General features: G+C 63.3%; 4 protein-coding genes across 8 annotated transcripts in view; 1 reads left to right on the forward strand and 3 right to left on the reverse strand.

Annotated features, from left to right (window-relative positions):
* Positions 1-91: 91 nt before the first annotated feature.
* Positions 92-2,543, reverse strand: MIOX (myo-inositol oxygenase). Its single transcript, XM_061204902.1, has 10 exons — positions 2,488-2,543; positions 1,964-2,044; positions 1,675-1,755; positions 1,435-1,597; positions 1,214-1,281; positions 981-1,090; positions 836-903; positions 699-748; positions 452-564; positions 92-363 (listed from the first exon to the last, which is right to left on the reverse strand). Exons 1-10 carry the CDS (start codon positions 2,500-2,502, stop codon positions 255-257), a joined length of 858 nt encoding a protein of 285 aa, XP_061060885.1. The 5' UTR covers positions 2,503-2,543; the 3' UTR covers positions 92-254.
* Positions 2,544-5,568: 3,025 nt separating this feature from the next.
* On the reverse strand, positions 5,569-6,909 carry ADM2 (adrenomedullin 2). Its single transcript, XM_061205894.1, has 2 exons — positions 6,606-6,909; positions 5,569-6,031 (listed from the first exon to the last, which is right to left on the reverse strand). Exons 1-2 carry the CDS (start codon positions 6,713-6,715, stop codon positions 5,713-5,715), a joined length of 429 nt encoding a protein of 142 aa, XP_061061877.1. The 5' UTR covers positions 6,716-6,909; the 3' UTR covers positions 5,569-5,712.
* Positions 6,766-11,209, reverse strand: LOC133101327 (basic salivary proline-rich protein 4-like). Its single transcript, XM_061205983.1, has 6 exons — positions 10,810-11,209; positions 9,465-9,590; positions 9,272-9,326; positions 8,926-9,034; positions 6,878-7,162; positions 6,766-6,834 (listed from the first exon to the last, which is right to left on the reverse strand). Exons 1-6 carry the CDS (start codon positions 11,207-11,209, stop codon positions 6,766-6,768), a joined length of 1,044 nt encoding a protein of 347 aa, XP_061061966.1.
* SBF1 (SET binding factor 1) overlaps positions 11,127-12,680 on the forward strand; it is a 28,421-nt gene continuing 26,867 nt past the window's right edge. For all 5 annotated transcript variants that reach the window (XM_061206018.1, XM_061206020.1, XM_061206019.1 and 2 more), the window contains exon 1: positions 11,127-11,317. In XM_061206018.1, the coding sequence (XP_061062001.1) occupies positions 11,263-11,317 (55 nt within the window). In that variant the 5' untranslated portion in view covers positions 11,127-11,262. The remainder of the gene's footprint in view (positions 11,318-12,680) is intronic.

Consider the following 12,680-nt stretch of genomic DNA (forward strand, 5'->3'; position numbering starts at 1 on the left):
GGTCACGGACTTGCCTCTCCCACCCCCGCTCCCCCAAGCGACTGCCCTGCCACGACACGCCTCGGCCTCAATGAGGGTTTGAGGGTCAGACTCACGAGCTGCTTCAAAGTCTTTATTGCAACCGGGGAGAGGGGCCAACAGGGCAGGGAATGCAGGTGGGTATGTGGGGTCCCCTAGAAAGGCCAGGGTGGGTCGTCACTGTGCCTGACAGTGGCTGTCACCCCAGGGCACCCAGCCGGGTGTGGGCAGGCCGGTCACCAGTGGAGGACACCGGGGCAGTACTTGTCAATGAGCCCCTGGTAGTAGGGCCGCAGCTTGTCCACATCTGGCAGGTCAGAGCTCTTGGTGTAGAGATCGAACTTGCTGCAGCGCAGAGGGACAGGACCTCATGAAGCCCCGAGTGCCCTCCCCCCTCCCCCCTCCCCCTCCCCCCCCACGGGCATGAGCGTACTTGAACTCCTGCACCCAGGGCAGCATGGCCAAGTCCTGCTCATTGCACAGCTGCTGGTAATCGCCGCCCGTGTGCCACGGGTAGAAGGAGTGGAACCGGATGATGTAGAAGGCCTGGGGCAGGAGGAACCACACCCCACGCTCCAGGTTGGGCTGGACTGGGCTGGACTGGGCTGCACTGGGATGAACTGGGATGGACTGGGCTAGGCTGGGCGGGGCTCTTGGTTTGGTTCCTCCCCCACACCTACCTCCGGTGGGAGGGAGAATTTGTTGAACTTCATCATCTGGTACATGTACTCTGTGGGAGAGAGGGTGTCACCACCAGGCACCCAGAGGCGTGGCCCCCACCTCGGTCCCCACTGTTCCTGTCTCTAACTGGCCTCACCGTCATGGCCCCAGGACATGAGGACATTCTCGAGCCCACAGTGGGGCTGGTACATGCCAAGCTCTGTGCTGCAGGGAGAGACAGAGGGTGAGGGGGGCTCAGGAACACCCTGCAGAGCGGAGGACCAACGGCGAGGGAGGCATACCTGTACAGAGGATCCTGGAGGTCAGGGTTGTCCTGGAAGGTAGAGTCACAGAAAAGCACAGAGCCTTGGGGACGGCAGCCAACTGGGAAGGTGTCTCCAACCACTGCCCACTGGGGAGGGACAGGCAGCGGTGGGTGGGCCTGACTGGCCTGCCCACCAAGTGGGTGTCCAGAGCCCAGAGCCGAGGCCGCCCTGGACCCCGCCCTGCCCACCCCCTCCACCCCTCTCCTCACCTGGGGCTCCCCTGCCAGAGCCAGGACCTTCCCCAGGTCGTGCAGGAGCCCGACGAGGTGGAACCAGTCTGAGGGAGAGAGAGGGGCAGGGCAGGCTAGAGGGGGTGCAGGGGCCAGGGCAGAGGGACAGCCTTGGGGCTGGGGTGGGGGGCAGGGCCTGCTGGGTGAGGGCCAGACCTCTACCCTCCCCCACCACCAGCCGGGGCGGGTGGGGAGCACACCCTTGTCGGGATGGGCCTTCCGGATGCCCTCGGCCGTCTGGAAGGCATGGAAGGAGTTGGGGAAGTCCACGTCGGGGTCCGACTCGTCCACCAGCCCATCCAGCATGTCCACAGCCTCCATGACAGTCATTCTCTTATAGGAGAAGCTCCCAAACTGGGCATGCTGGGCCAGTAAGGGAGAGGTCAGCGTAGCCCCAGGGTCGGCCCTCGGGGGGTTCGGGTTAGGAGTCGTCCAGCTACCTTCCTCCTGACGAAGTCCACGGTCTGCCACGTGTGCATAAGCTTGTAGGTGGTGAAGACACGGTCCAGGAGAGGGCCGGACTGCAAGCCAGAGGGTCCGCCGGGCAGCTCGCCAACCCCCGCCCTTCACACCCAGGGGGCCACTGCCTCCCTCTCCCAGGCCTGGCCCCACAAGATGTGAACGGGGTATCCCCAGGGTGGCCCCTGGAGCTGTGCAAGGAGACAGGTGCTGCCCTTCCCAGGGGCGGGAGAGGCAGGGGCGGAGTGGGGGGCGGCCGCAGGTGCTCACCGTGTAGTTTCGGAAGCTGCCCTTGTCTTTGGCCGCCTCTGGCTCCATATCAGGCCGGTAGACCAGGGAAGGGTCCGGGTCCTGGTTGGGTGGGGGAGTGAACCCATTTCACCACAATGTCAGCTCCATGAGGAAGTGAGGACATCCCCAAGGGGGTACAAGACTGTCAGAAGTGGAGCAGCCGCGATGCAGTGGGCGCCCCAGGGCACAGCCCCTCCCAGCACAGGCGCGGTGGATACTCCAGGCTCCTGGTGTCCTTATCTGCAGGGTGGATGCCGAGGATGCCTGCTTCCCCAGTGATGCACGGCTCTGGAAGCACCCCTACCCGGCATCTCCTTCTCAAGGCCTGGGTCCGCAGGGAGCCCAGGGGTTGGGCCGACGACCCTTGCCCCAGCTAGACCACGACAGGAAGGAGGGAGACCTTTGACCCAGATGAGTGGGCCGGCAGAAACCCGCTGGGAGAGGGCATGGTGTTGCTGCCCTTTCCCAGAGGGAGCAGTCTGTGCGGGGTCTGGGGTACTCACCACAGCCACCTTCATCCTGAGAGGGGGCAGAGCTCCACAGGCCCGGGTGCCCGTATATATGCCCACAGGTTACATAAGTGACCGGACACCACCCAGCCCCTTGGCCTTGGCCCTCGGTAATGAGTGACCATCCACCCTCCTCCTGGCCTCTGAGAGTTAATGTGTCAGCACAGGAGCAGCCCCAGCGGCCCGGCCCCCCCCACCGCCAGCCAACCTCAGCGTCCCTGGAGCAACTGACCTGCCTGGGAGGTCGAGGCTGCTCTGTAGCCAGACTCCCACTCCTGCTTCCCAAGCTTTAAACACCTCCATGCCCCAGGCGGTAGGCCCCTCCCAACACCCCATCATCCCCAAGCACCTGGGATTTGGGGCGGGGCGGGGCTTATTTCAGAAAGTCATTTTGACACGTTAAAATGGGATAGAAGACTTTTATTCACGTTTCCCTAGAGGGGAGAGGTCGGGCTCCACTCTGAACACAGAGTAAATCCCCAGCACAGTCAGCTGGGGATTTACAGCCACCAGGCAGGGCGGGGGGCTGGGGTGGGGTGGGTGGGCAGGGGTCAGGAGGGAAAATTGCCAGCGGAGACATCAAGGGTGAGGGCGCTCTTGCTAAACCCCAGGATTCTGTCAAGGGCGTGATTCTCGCTAATACTGGGTGAGGCTGGAGCCTTGGGCTCACGTTTGGTCCAGGGGGTCTTTGTCAGGCTCTTGGAGTGAGGGGCTCCATCTCGAGTCAGGGCAGAGATGAATTCACAGCACTGGCCATGTGTGGGCTGAGTTAAGCAGGGAGGACACAGCAGGGACCGCACGGCCTGGAGCTGACGGTCCCGTCATTGGAAAGAGGCCGGCGCTCTGGCGAAGGACGGGGCACTGAGTGTGGTCAGGGTGCAGTGGGACGGGAGAGGGCAGTGGGCAAGGTGCGAGGGTGCTGGGCACTCCGCGGGGTTCCTCCTGCCCATGCTGAGAATCAACCGGGCCCCACTTAAAATGGCAAAGTGCTCTCGGCCCCTGTGAGCCCATAGTGCCTCCAGCTTCCCACGTGCATGTGCATCCCTCACGCACTGTACTTTTGAAGTTGGTTTCCTCTGCCTCCTCCCACTGGAATCTCAGTCCCTGGGGGTGGGGGGCGGGGCTTATTCGCTGTTTCCACAAGTGCTCAGAAAATATTTGCTGCAAGGATGGAGAGGGGACTGGGGAGGTGGGACGGGGACTGGAGCCATCACCCCAAAGCAGGTGGTGGCTTGGACCCAGAGAAGGGACAAAGCGCCGACCAGTGGATCCGGATGAGGAGGGAGAGGGGCAGGAGCAGGGGGAGGGCAGCGGGTGGGGGAGCTGGGGGGTCTGGGGGCTGCCACCAGGCCTCCAAGCGGGGTGCCAGATAGGCAGCCAGGACACGGTCTGGAGCTCAGGGGCCATGTGGACGACAGTGTGATGCTGTGACCATGTCAGGTGACCATAAGGAAAAACAGCCCAAGGCTCAGGCAGCACCTCAGCAAGGGTACCAGGTGGTGCAATCCTGGGGGCCTCCTGGCATTCTGTGTTGCCACAAGGAGGGTGCAGTGTGGGGTGGTGTTCTGGCAGGGGGAGCATCCTGCATGGAGAACCAGACCGCAAGGGACTTTGCCCCAGGGCCAGAGCCAGGGAGGGTCTTGGCCGAGCTGAGCTCCTGACTCTCCCTGACTCGGCCCTCCTGGAGCCCTCCTCTTCCTCATCCCCCAGTCGCCCTGGCCCTGTGCCATAGCCCCCCCTCCCTGCCTGCTCTACCGACACCCCTCGGTGACCACAGGCTACCGGCTCTGAGGCCCAGCCTGCCGCCCACCCAGCCCCCACGCACACACCTGTTCCAGCCTCCCCCCAACATCCACGCCTCCCCTGGGCTCAGGGCCTGGGTGCTCTCAGCTCCTCCCCTGGGGCCCCTGCCGTCCTCAGTTCATCTCCCCAGCGGGGCAGGGACCAGCCTGAACTGTTCCCACGGGGCCTGGTGGAGGGAAGGTGAGCCCTGAGCTGGAAGAGCAAGCACAAGGGTGGGAGGCCAGATGGCGCTTCCAGGAGCCTCCCGCCCTTAGGGGGCCCCCGGGGGTCTGAGGGGCAGGCCTGCCAGCGACCCAGGGTATGGGCTGCAGGGACCGCAGGCACCTCCCTGATCTCTGGCTGCAGAGCTGGGATAAAGGCATGCTCTCTTCACAGGGTGGCTGAGAGGGTGACAGGGCAAACGTCGACAAATTAAGTGCTGTATGAACATTTGTTAAATAACGGAAACCACCTTTCTGAACCCATGAGGCATAGGGTGCCAGTACTACAGGACTAGCAAAAGGCTCTGGTGTCACAGCACTTAAAGCCCCTCCCCCTCCCCCCATCCCAGGTCGGGGCGGGGGGGGGGGGTGGGTGGGGCAGACACACATCGAGATCTCCGCCCTCTGGCTGTGGACTTGTTCCTATTTGAGGCCAGTCCCCTCCCCCAGGCTCCTGGCAAGCCTGCTCCAGCCTCCTGTTGTCCCCACGCCGGGCAGGATGGGGCTCAGGGAGTCCCTGTGGCCCGCAGAGCCCCAACCCTTGTTCGGCCATCCCTACCCATCTTGAGGTGGTGGTGCTTCTGCCTTAACTGAGACATTTGGGCTGGGAGATTTGCCCCTCCCCACTCCCACCCTGCCCTAGGGAGTGGGAAGGGTGTTCTGCCCTGCTCTGCCCCGGAACCCCTACACCTTTTCCCCAGCTGCCCTCAGGGCACCCAGGCAGGGAGTCTCCATTGCGACCTTGGGCCCAGCTGGAACAGGGCAGTCCAGCCTTAATCCTACCATGTCAGGACCAGCAGGGAAGAGGCCATGCTGGGCCAACTCCGGGCCCCTCTCTCCTGCTTGCCCAGAGATGGCCCAGGGTGTTCAGGTCCCTGGCATCTGCCCTACGTGCTTGGGCAGACCCTCTCCTCTAATGCTGCCAACCGCCTCCAAGTGTTACACTCCCCAGGGGCAGAGCCCCTGGGTGTTCAGGCTCTGCTGGGTCCACACACGTGCACTGGCTTCTGTGTCCGCGGTCATTTGAGGTTGGCTGCTGCAGAACCTGGTGGGGGTAGGGTGGGGCGGGGGTGTCCTCAGGGGCCTGCACCGCTGTTCCAGCGACTGCTCTTTGCAGCAGCTTCGGGGCTGGTTCTGGGCTGGGGGCTCAGCTGCAGCTCTGGGATTAGGGCGCAGCATCCCAGCTGGGACAGGCAGGGGTATGGCCTGCCGCGCCTCAGCCGTAACTGTGAGGGCTGCTGGGGTCCACAGGGGCTGAGTCGTGTGGGCCGGCTGAGCCGACAAGCTGCCATAGGCGGTGGCTGAGGTTCTGCACCTGGCAGGTGCCCAGCACACAGCCCACACGCAGGAGCTGGGCTCGGGGCCTGCGGGGACCCAAGTGTCGGCGGGGGCCATTCCGGAGAGGCTGACCCATAGCAGGGGCCAGGCTGGCACTCCTCTGGGGCTGGAGGGCCTGGTGCAGCTTCCAGACCACAGGCCGGGCTGCAGGGTGCCGGGACTGCAAGCCACTGGAAGGAGTCCGGGCTGGGGGCTCCCTGCAGAGGGAGATGGAGGAAGTAAGCCCGGTGGGCCAGCCTTTCAGGGACCTATGAACCCACCCACTTTCGCTTCCACACAGGCCTGGGGTCACTGGCAGGGGAAGCCCACTGAGCTCAGGGCTCAGGGCCTGGCCCTCAGCCATCTCAGTAGCCCATTTACCTGCCCCTCCCTGGGCAAGGGGCAGCCCTGGCCTCTGGGGGCCACTAAGCTCAGGACTCAGGTGACTCCCTCTCAGCCCTTCCCTTGGAGTGGGGGAAGGTGGGCAGGCCTGAGGGCCCCTCCAGCCTCGCCTCCCACAGCTGACCTTTCCTTTTGAGGGGTCTGCTTGCCAGTGGAGGAGTGGGCATGCCTTAGGAGGAGAGGCAGAGAAAGAGGGGCCTCTTGCCCTGCTCAGGGGTTGCTTAAGGCCTGGGGCTGGCCCTTGATCCAGGGAGTGAGCCCCAGCAGCAGGTGGGGGGTTTCCCCAACCAGGGGCTAGAGGGCCTGGGGAGGGGGAGGGGTCGGAGGGAGGCCTCCCCCAGCACTCCGGTTTCCTGCCCCGGCAGCCAGGGTGGTCTGAGACCTGCTCACCTGGGTCGCGCGGGCGGCCGGCTCCGGGCCAGGCCGAGGGACAGCGCGCCTGGGAGCTGCAGGTAGAGGAAGCTGATGCAACCGAGGGTGACCGTCAAGAGCCGGGCCATGAGGGCGGGGCCGGAGGGGGCAGTGAGCCGGGCAGGTGTTGGGGGCGGCCCTAGGCTGAGCCACCGCTTCCGTCCGCACCTCGGGGCGCGCGGGCTGGCGCCGGTGGGTCGGCGAGGGTCTCCAACACAAAGCGACACGAAGTGGGCGGGCGAGTCTCCTGCCGGTGGCGCGTGAACCTCCTCGGTCAGCTGGCGGTCGGAGCCCTGCTGGGGCCGGAGCCCCAGCACCTCGGGGCTAAATAGTCTTCCAGGGAGGCGGAGCCGGACGCGCCGGCGGGGCGGGGCGGGGTGCTCCCGCCCGGACCCCAACTCCGCCCGCCGCCCGACAGAGGGCGGTGGCCGTAGGGAGCGCGGGGGGCTGGCCAGGCACCCCGGGCGGCTGGCCAGAGACCCCGGCAGGCCAGCCTCACCTCCGCCACCTTCTGGTGGGGGACACTGGCCCTGAGCCTGGAGGGGTAAAGAACTGGGTGCTGCGGAGTGCGATCGGCGGGGCTGGGTCCCGCCCACCACCTCTAGGTGCCTGGGCCTCGCCTCCCAAATGTCCGCGCCAATGAGTGGCAGGGGCCTGGCCAGAGGCGATTTTGAGACCCCTCCTCAAGAGGTCCTAGCAGCTCTATTACTAAAAACTCTACCCTCCCCGCTCCCCACCCCCCACTATTACTGAAGTATTAACTGGTTTTTGTCAAAAATTTAAATAAGTAAAAAGTGAGAACCTCTCACTGCCATCCGGTGGATTCCTCTCCCAGGTCCGGATGGGTGCCCCGTTCTTGACTTTCTCTTGTGTGCATTTTGTTGAGGGGGGGTTGCATCCTGTGTGTGTGCACTATATACAGACACATATGCATATATAGGTAAAAATACACGTAAACATAGAGACTGCCATTCTTTCTTATGGTTGATCCTACACCAAAATGTAGGTGTTCTGTGACTTAATTGATCCTTTACTGGGAAGCAATTAGGTGATTTCCAAGCTTTCCGAGAGCAAGAACCCTTCTTCATGAGCTCATGGATGTGTCTCTATAGGATACTTCCGCAGACGTGGGAATTCTGGCTGAAGGTGAGCCCGTGTTTGTGTTGACAGATGGAGCCAAACTGCTCTCCACAAAGCTGATGCACTGTCCACCAATAATGGACTTGGTGCCAGGGTTCTTCATCCCTTTGTCCCTCTGAGAGGGGACAATTATCCCATCACACGCTCAGACATTTCTGATCATCTGAGCATCTCTGCACCCATTTGTATTTCCTCTTCTGTCTTCCCTGCCCCAGTCTTGCTCCCTCTATCGGGTCATCATGAGTGACCTGGTCACTCTCCGTCCCTCCTTCTGCACACGCCATGGGAGCTCAACAAACATTAGCTGCATGAATAAATCAACAAGTGGTGACCACCTGCCATGTTAAAGAGCGGTAGGGAAGCATCAGCAGGTATTCCCGTTTCTATTTGTTTATTTATTTTTACCGGAAGGAGGGTGGGTGATGTGATCACATTTATGTTAGAAAAGTGGAATTCAGCAGGGAGGTGGGTGCTGAAGGGCTGGCAGGAAGGGTGCAGTGGGGACAGAGCGGATGGGTCAGAGAAACAGAGCAGAGCGGGGGGGGGGGGGCAGATGAGGAGGGTCAGCCCACCCATCTGTTTGCTGATGCAGGGAGAGTGGGGGGAGGGGTTAGCTACCTGGGGGACATCCTGGCAGGGATGTCTTGCTGGCCTCCAGCGTCCTGGGCCTCGGGCTGAAGAGAAAGCAGCCCTGGAACACAGTCTGGGGAGTTTCGGAGCTGGCAAGGCTCTGAGAGGTGAGGAGTGTGGTGAACATCACCCACAGAGAGTGAAGAGAGAGGACAGAACCCGGCGTGGGAAGAGGGGCAGGCAAGGGACCCCAGGGGTGGACCCGGTTCTGCAGCTGCTTCTTCTCCCACCAGCACCCCCGTCCTCCCTCAATCTGCCTTCCACAGTGCTGCCAGTACCGTCCTTCCAAAACACATGTGACCGTATCACTCACCCCACCAATAAAGAAGAAATAGATAAAAATTCGCAGTCTCTTAGGCCGTCGGCCACTGCATTCTTTCTCTCAGAACACTGACTGCCACCACAGGCCTAGGGTCTCATTTCCCCGACAGCCCATGGGCAGGGTGTCCTCTGGCCTCAGGCCTCAGCCTGGGAGCTTATTTCGCCCCTATCCCTCTTGACTGGATCAGAGACCCCCCTGTGATCCCACAGCCCCTGCACAGCACAGCTCGTGGCACTTGTGGTCTGTAACTGTCCACGTGCCCCCCAGGGGGAAATCCACGGGCTTCCCGCACTGATCCTCGGCGGAGGAGCCGCTGCTGTGGAGCTACCCAGAGCACCGCTCACCCATGGAGACACACAAGAAGCAGACCAGAGGTTCCCCTGGAGCAATGCTTTAGAGAGAAATCATCGTGGAGCAGGAAAAGCGAGGGTGGCAATTGGCTGGGCAGACAGCATCTAAGGAGGTTTTTCTCGAGTGTTTTAAGGTGGGAGAGATTGAGTGTAATCCCGATGGCGAGGGTCCATAAAGAGGGCAAGATTGAGGATGGGGGCACCTAGCAAACAGCCAGAGGTGGGGAGGGGGCAGGAGGGGCAGAGCCTCTGTGGTTGCTGTGGAGGGGGAGGCGGGGCTGAGGGGGGCAGACTTCGGGTGATGCAAGTCTGTTTTCTCTGTGAAGGAGGGCAGTGGGGTCATCTCTGAGACACGGGAAGGGGGTCAGAGGAGACTGCAGAGAGAACAGAGCTGACCAGATGTCAGCAGGCTGGGCAGTGGGGAGAGTGCATCCACAGCTGGGGCCGCGGTGTCACTGTGGCTACTCTGTACCAGCTGGCGCTGCAGGCCTCGAGGAGACGGATGGGCAGGACTGTGCGTGGCTGGGGTTTGCCAGGTGAGGACAGTGAAAACAGTTAGGGGGGGGGCGACGATGTTGGCAGGATGACAGGTGACTGGAGCCACACTGGGAGGAAGCGGGCGGCAGCGAGTGCCTCTGAGGGTAACGTGGACAGTGTGGTAGCCGGGAACTTGAGTGGGGCTATCATGGTCTAGAAGTGACCCCAAACCTACCCTTGACCCTAAGGTGCTCAAGGAATGGGCTCCTTGCCAGGAGGGCGTGAGGGTGGAAGAAAATGGAGTGCAGGGTCCCCACCATCTCTGTGGAAGAGCCAGTCCTGGGCTCATGTGCTAGGCCAGAGGGCTTCCCTGGGACACCGCCTGCCCATGCACAAGCTCAGTGGTGTGGTAATGTGGCAGTGAGGACCTTTCTGGGTGTAAGTGACAAAAACCAACTCAAGACAGCTGGGGCAAAAAGGAGGGGTTCTCAGCCTATCTACCCAGTACCGTACAGAAGCAGAGGAGGCTGTGGCTGGGCATGTGCCCAGGGGCAGGGAGGGGAGCCTGGTGGTCCTCCCCCTCAGCTCTTGTCTCTGGGTTGGGTTCCACTCATTCTCCAGGCGGGCCCCTGCGAGGGGGTGGAGGAGGAACGCCAGCAGTTTGTTCCTTCATAGGTTCTTGAAGCAGCCAAAGTCACCCCAAAACAAGTTCAACCCTGCCTCCCCCTCCCAGCCTGTCAGCGAGCAGCCCTGAGGCTCCCCCTCCCCCCACCACATCTCCTCTCCTAGCGTGTTCTGCCCTAGACTCTGTGTCCCCCTTGCCCATCCCTGTGTCACTGCGGGGGAGGCCCTGGCCGGCCCCGGCCCTGAGGGTGGTGGGCACCGTCAGGGACCCTGAGTGGTGCAGCCTTCTCCCAAGCAGCGCACCCGGGCCCCGGCGCCTCACGGCCTAGTACGCGGCTCTTTACAGCAGGACGTGCAGCGCGCCTTTTAAAAAGTACATGTGTTAAAAATGAATGAATGAATGAATGAATGAATGAATAGAAATAAAAAAAATAAAAGTACATGTGTTAAGCGTTTCACCTCACTTAGACTGGGCTTCCAAGTGGGGCCAGAGCCCTCCTCAGGCTGGGAACCCCAAGGGTAGGGCCTGGGTGGGTACTCCCCCCTATCACCAGGCTGGCAGCCCCAGAGGATGGCTTAGGGCCCCAGTTTGGGAGACCTGTGGGTAGGGCCGGGCCTTCCAGCTTTCCTCCAGACTGACAGCGCCGGGGGAGAGAGCCCCGGGAGCCGCGCGGACCCCAGACAGAGCTCCCAGAGGCGAGGCCCGACCCCTCTCCGCCCTGCGTGGGAGCCGCGACGGCGAGGCGCGCCCTGACCCGGCCCGCGCCTGCCGCTGACCCGCCCGAGCCGCCGTCGCTGTCACCGCTTGAGGGTGGTGAGCGGCTGAATCCCGCCCCCGGGAACCGAGCCCGCGCCTCTGGTCCAATGAGGGAGCTTCGCTCCGGACCCCGCCCACAGGGGGGCGGAGCGAGGCCGCGCAGGCGCACGGCGCGGCCGGGCGGGCCGGCTGGCTGGGAAGATGGCGGCGGAAGCCCTGGCCGCCGCTGTGGAGCGGGCCCGAGGCGTCCGGGGTGCGCGGGCCAGGGCCGGGGCCGGGCCATGAGAGCGCCGTCCTCGCGTCCCCGAGCCGCGGAGCCCGCCCGCGCCCCTCGCCATGGTGCGGCTCGCGGACTACTTCGTGCTGGTGGCGTTCGGGCCGCACCCGCGCGGTGAGTGCCGGCGCGCGGCCGAGGGCTGAGGGCCGGGGACCGGGAGCCGGGAAGGGTCAGCCGGGGCGGCGGGGCAGCCCCAGGGTCAGCCGGGCACCTGCCGCCCTGGTTCGGGGTCCGGGGTCGGGGGTCACGGAGGGCCGACCTCCCCGAGGTGGGCAGCGCGGCGAGATGGGGCGGGCCGAGATTGCCCACCCCAGTCAGGGCAGAACCGGGCCGACAGCGCCTCGGCGTCGCCCCGGAGGTGGGAGGGCCCTGGGGCGGCTCGGCCTCCCGACTCCCAGTTGGGTGGGATGGGCTCTCTCTGCCTTGGCGGACTGCCGGGCGACTCTGCTTCCAGGGGCACGGAACGTTCACTTGCAAGCCCCTCCTCTGACCCCCAGTGCCTCTGGTCTGGAGCCTCCGGCCCCTGTGCCGTGTCTCAGGTACAGGAGGCTGGGGGGCATGCAGAAAAGGGGTGGGGTTCAGGGACTACTGCTTGAAGAGGTGGTGTTTGAGTTGGAGGAACTGTGGAGAGGAGAGAGAAGAGTGTTCCTGGCAGAGGGCCTGCCGACTTCATGCCTGCAGCCAAGCCCTGGGTGGGAGAGTGGCGTGGTGACTGGTGCCGATGGCCAGGAGGTCTGTGTCTAGGGTCAGCGCCCGTGTCTGAGAGCCCTTCAGCCCAGGGGGTAGGAGAAAACAGCCTGACAGTGACATCAGCAACAGCCGTGGAGACAGCGGCATTGGGGTGTGCACTCAGCGTGCCAGGCCCTGCACAGCCCTTTGTGTGCGTGATCTCACTTCTTCCTCCCAGCAGCCCACCGAGGTTTCCCTGTCATTGCCCCCATGTGTAGAGTGCAGTCAGGGCAGAGAGGTTGAGTGCCTGGTCTGAGCCCCCAGAGGGGCTGGGACTCGCACCCAGGCTACCCCAGAGCTAAGCTGGGGTCTCAGATCCCAAACTGCAGGAGGGCACACGTGTCATTGGGGGGGTGGGGTGGCTGTGTGGTCAGGCTGGGGCTGAACCTTGAGCCTGAGAGTGGGGTCGAGACCCCCAGTCTACCCTGCTTCTTGTCACCCCAGCTGCCTCTATGTCACCATCCAGGACCCGGACTTGCACTCCCCTTTGCTTTTCTTCTTGCTGAGCCTATACCTGCTGGACTCCACACTCTCCAGACCCTCCTCATGCCCTTTCACTCAACACTCACTCCTCCTCTCCACTCCTCCTGTCGTATCCATCCCGACACCGTCAGTCATGAGCATGTCTCTCCCTTCAGGGAGGGCATTCTTGTGGGCAAGGACCAGTTGTCCTCGTCCTGCAGTCTGCACGTGGCAGGCTCACGGTCAGTGTTGAGCAGGCCCAGAGGGAGAGGCGTCTGCTCCAAGG

This window comes from Eubalaena glacialis, chromosome 11 (genome assembly GCF_028564815.1).
Source record: "Eubalaena glacialis isolate mEubGla1 chromosome 11, mEubGla1.1.hap2.+ XY, whole genome shotgun sequence".
NCBI lineage: Eukaryota > Metazoa > Chordata > Mammalia > Artiodactyla > Balaenidae > Eubalaena > Eubalaena glacialis.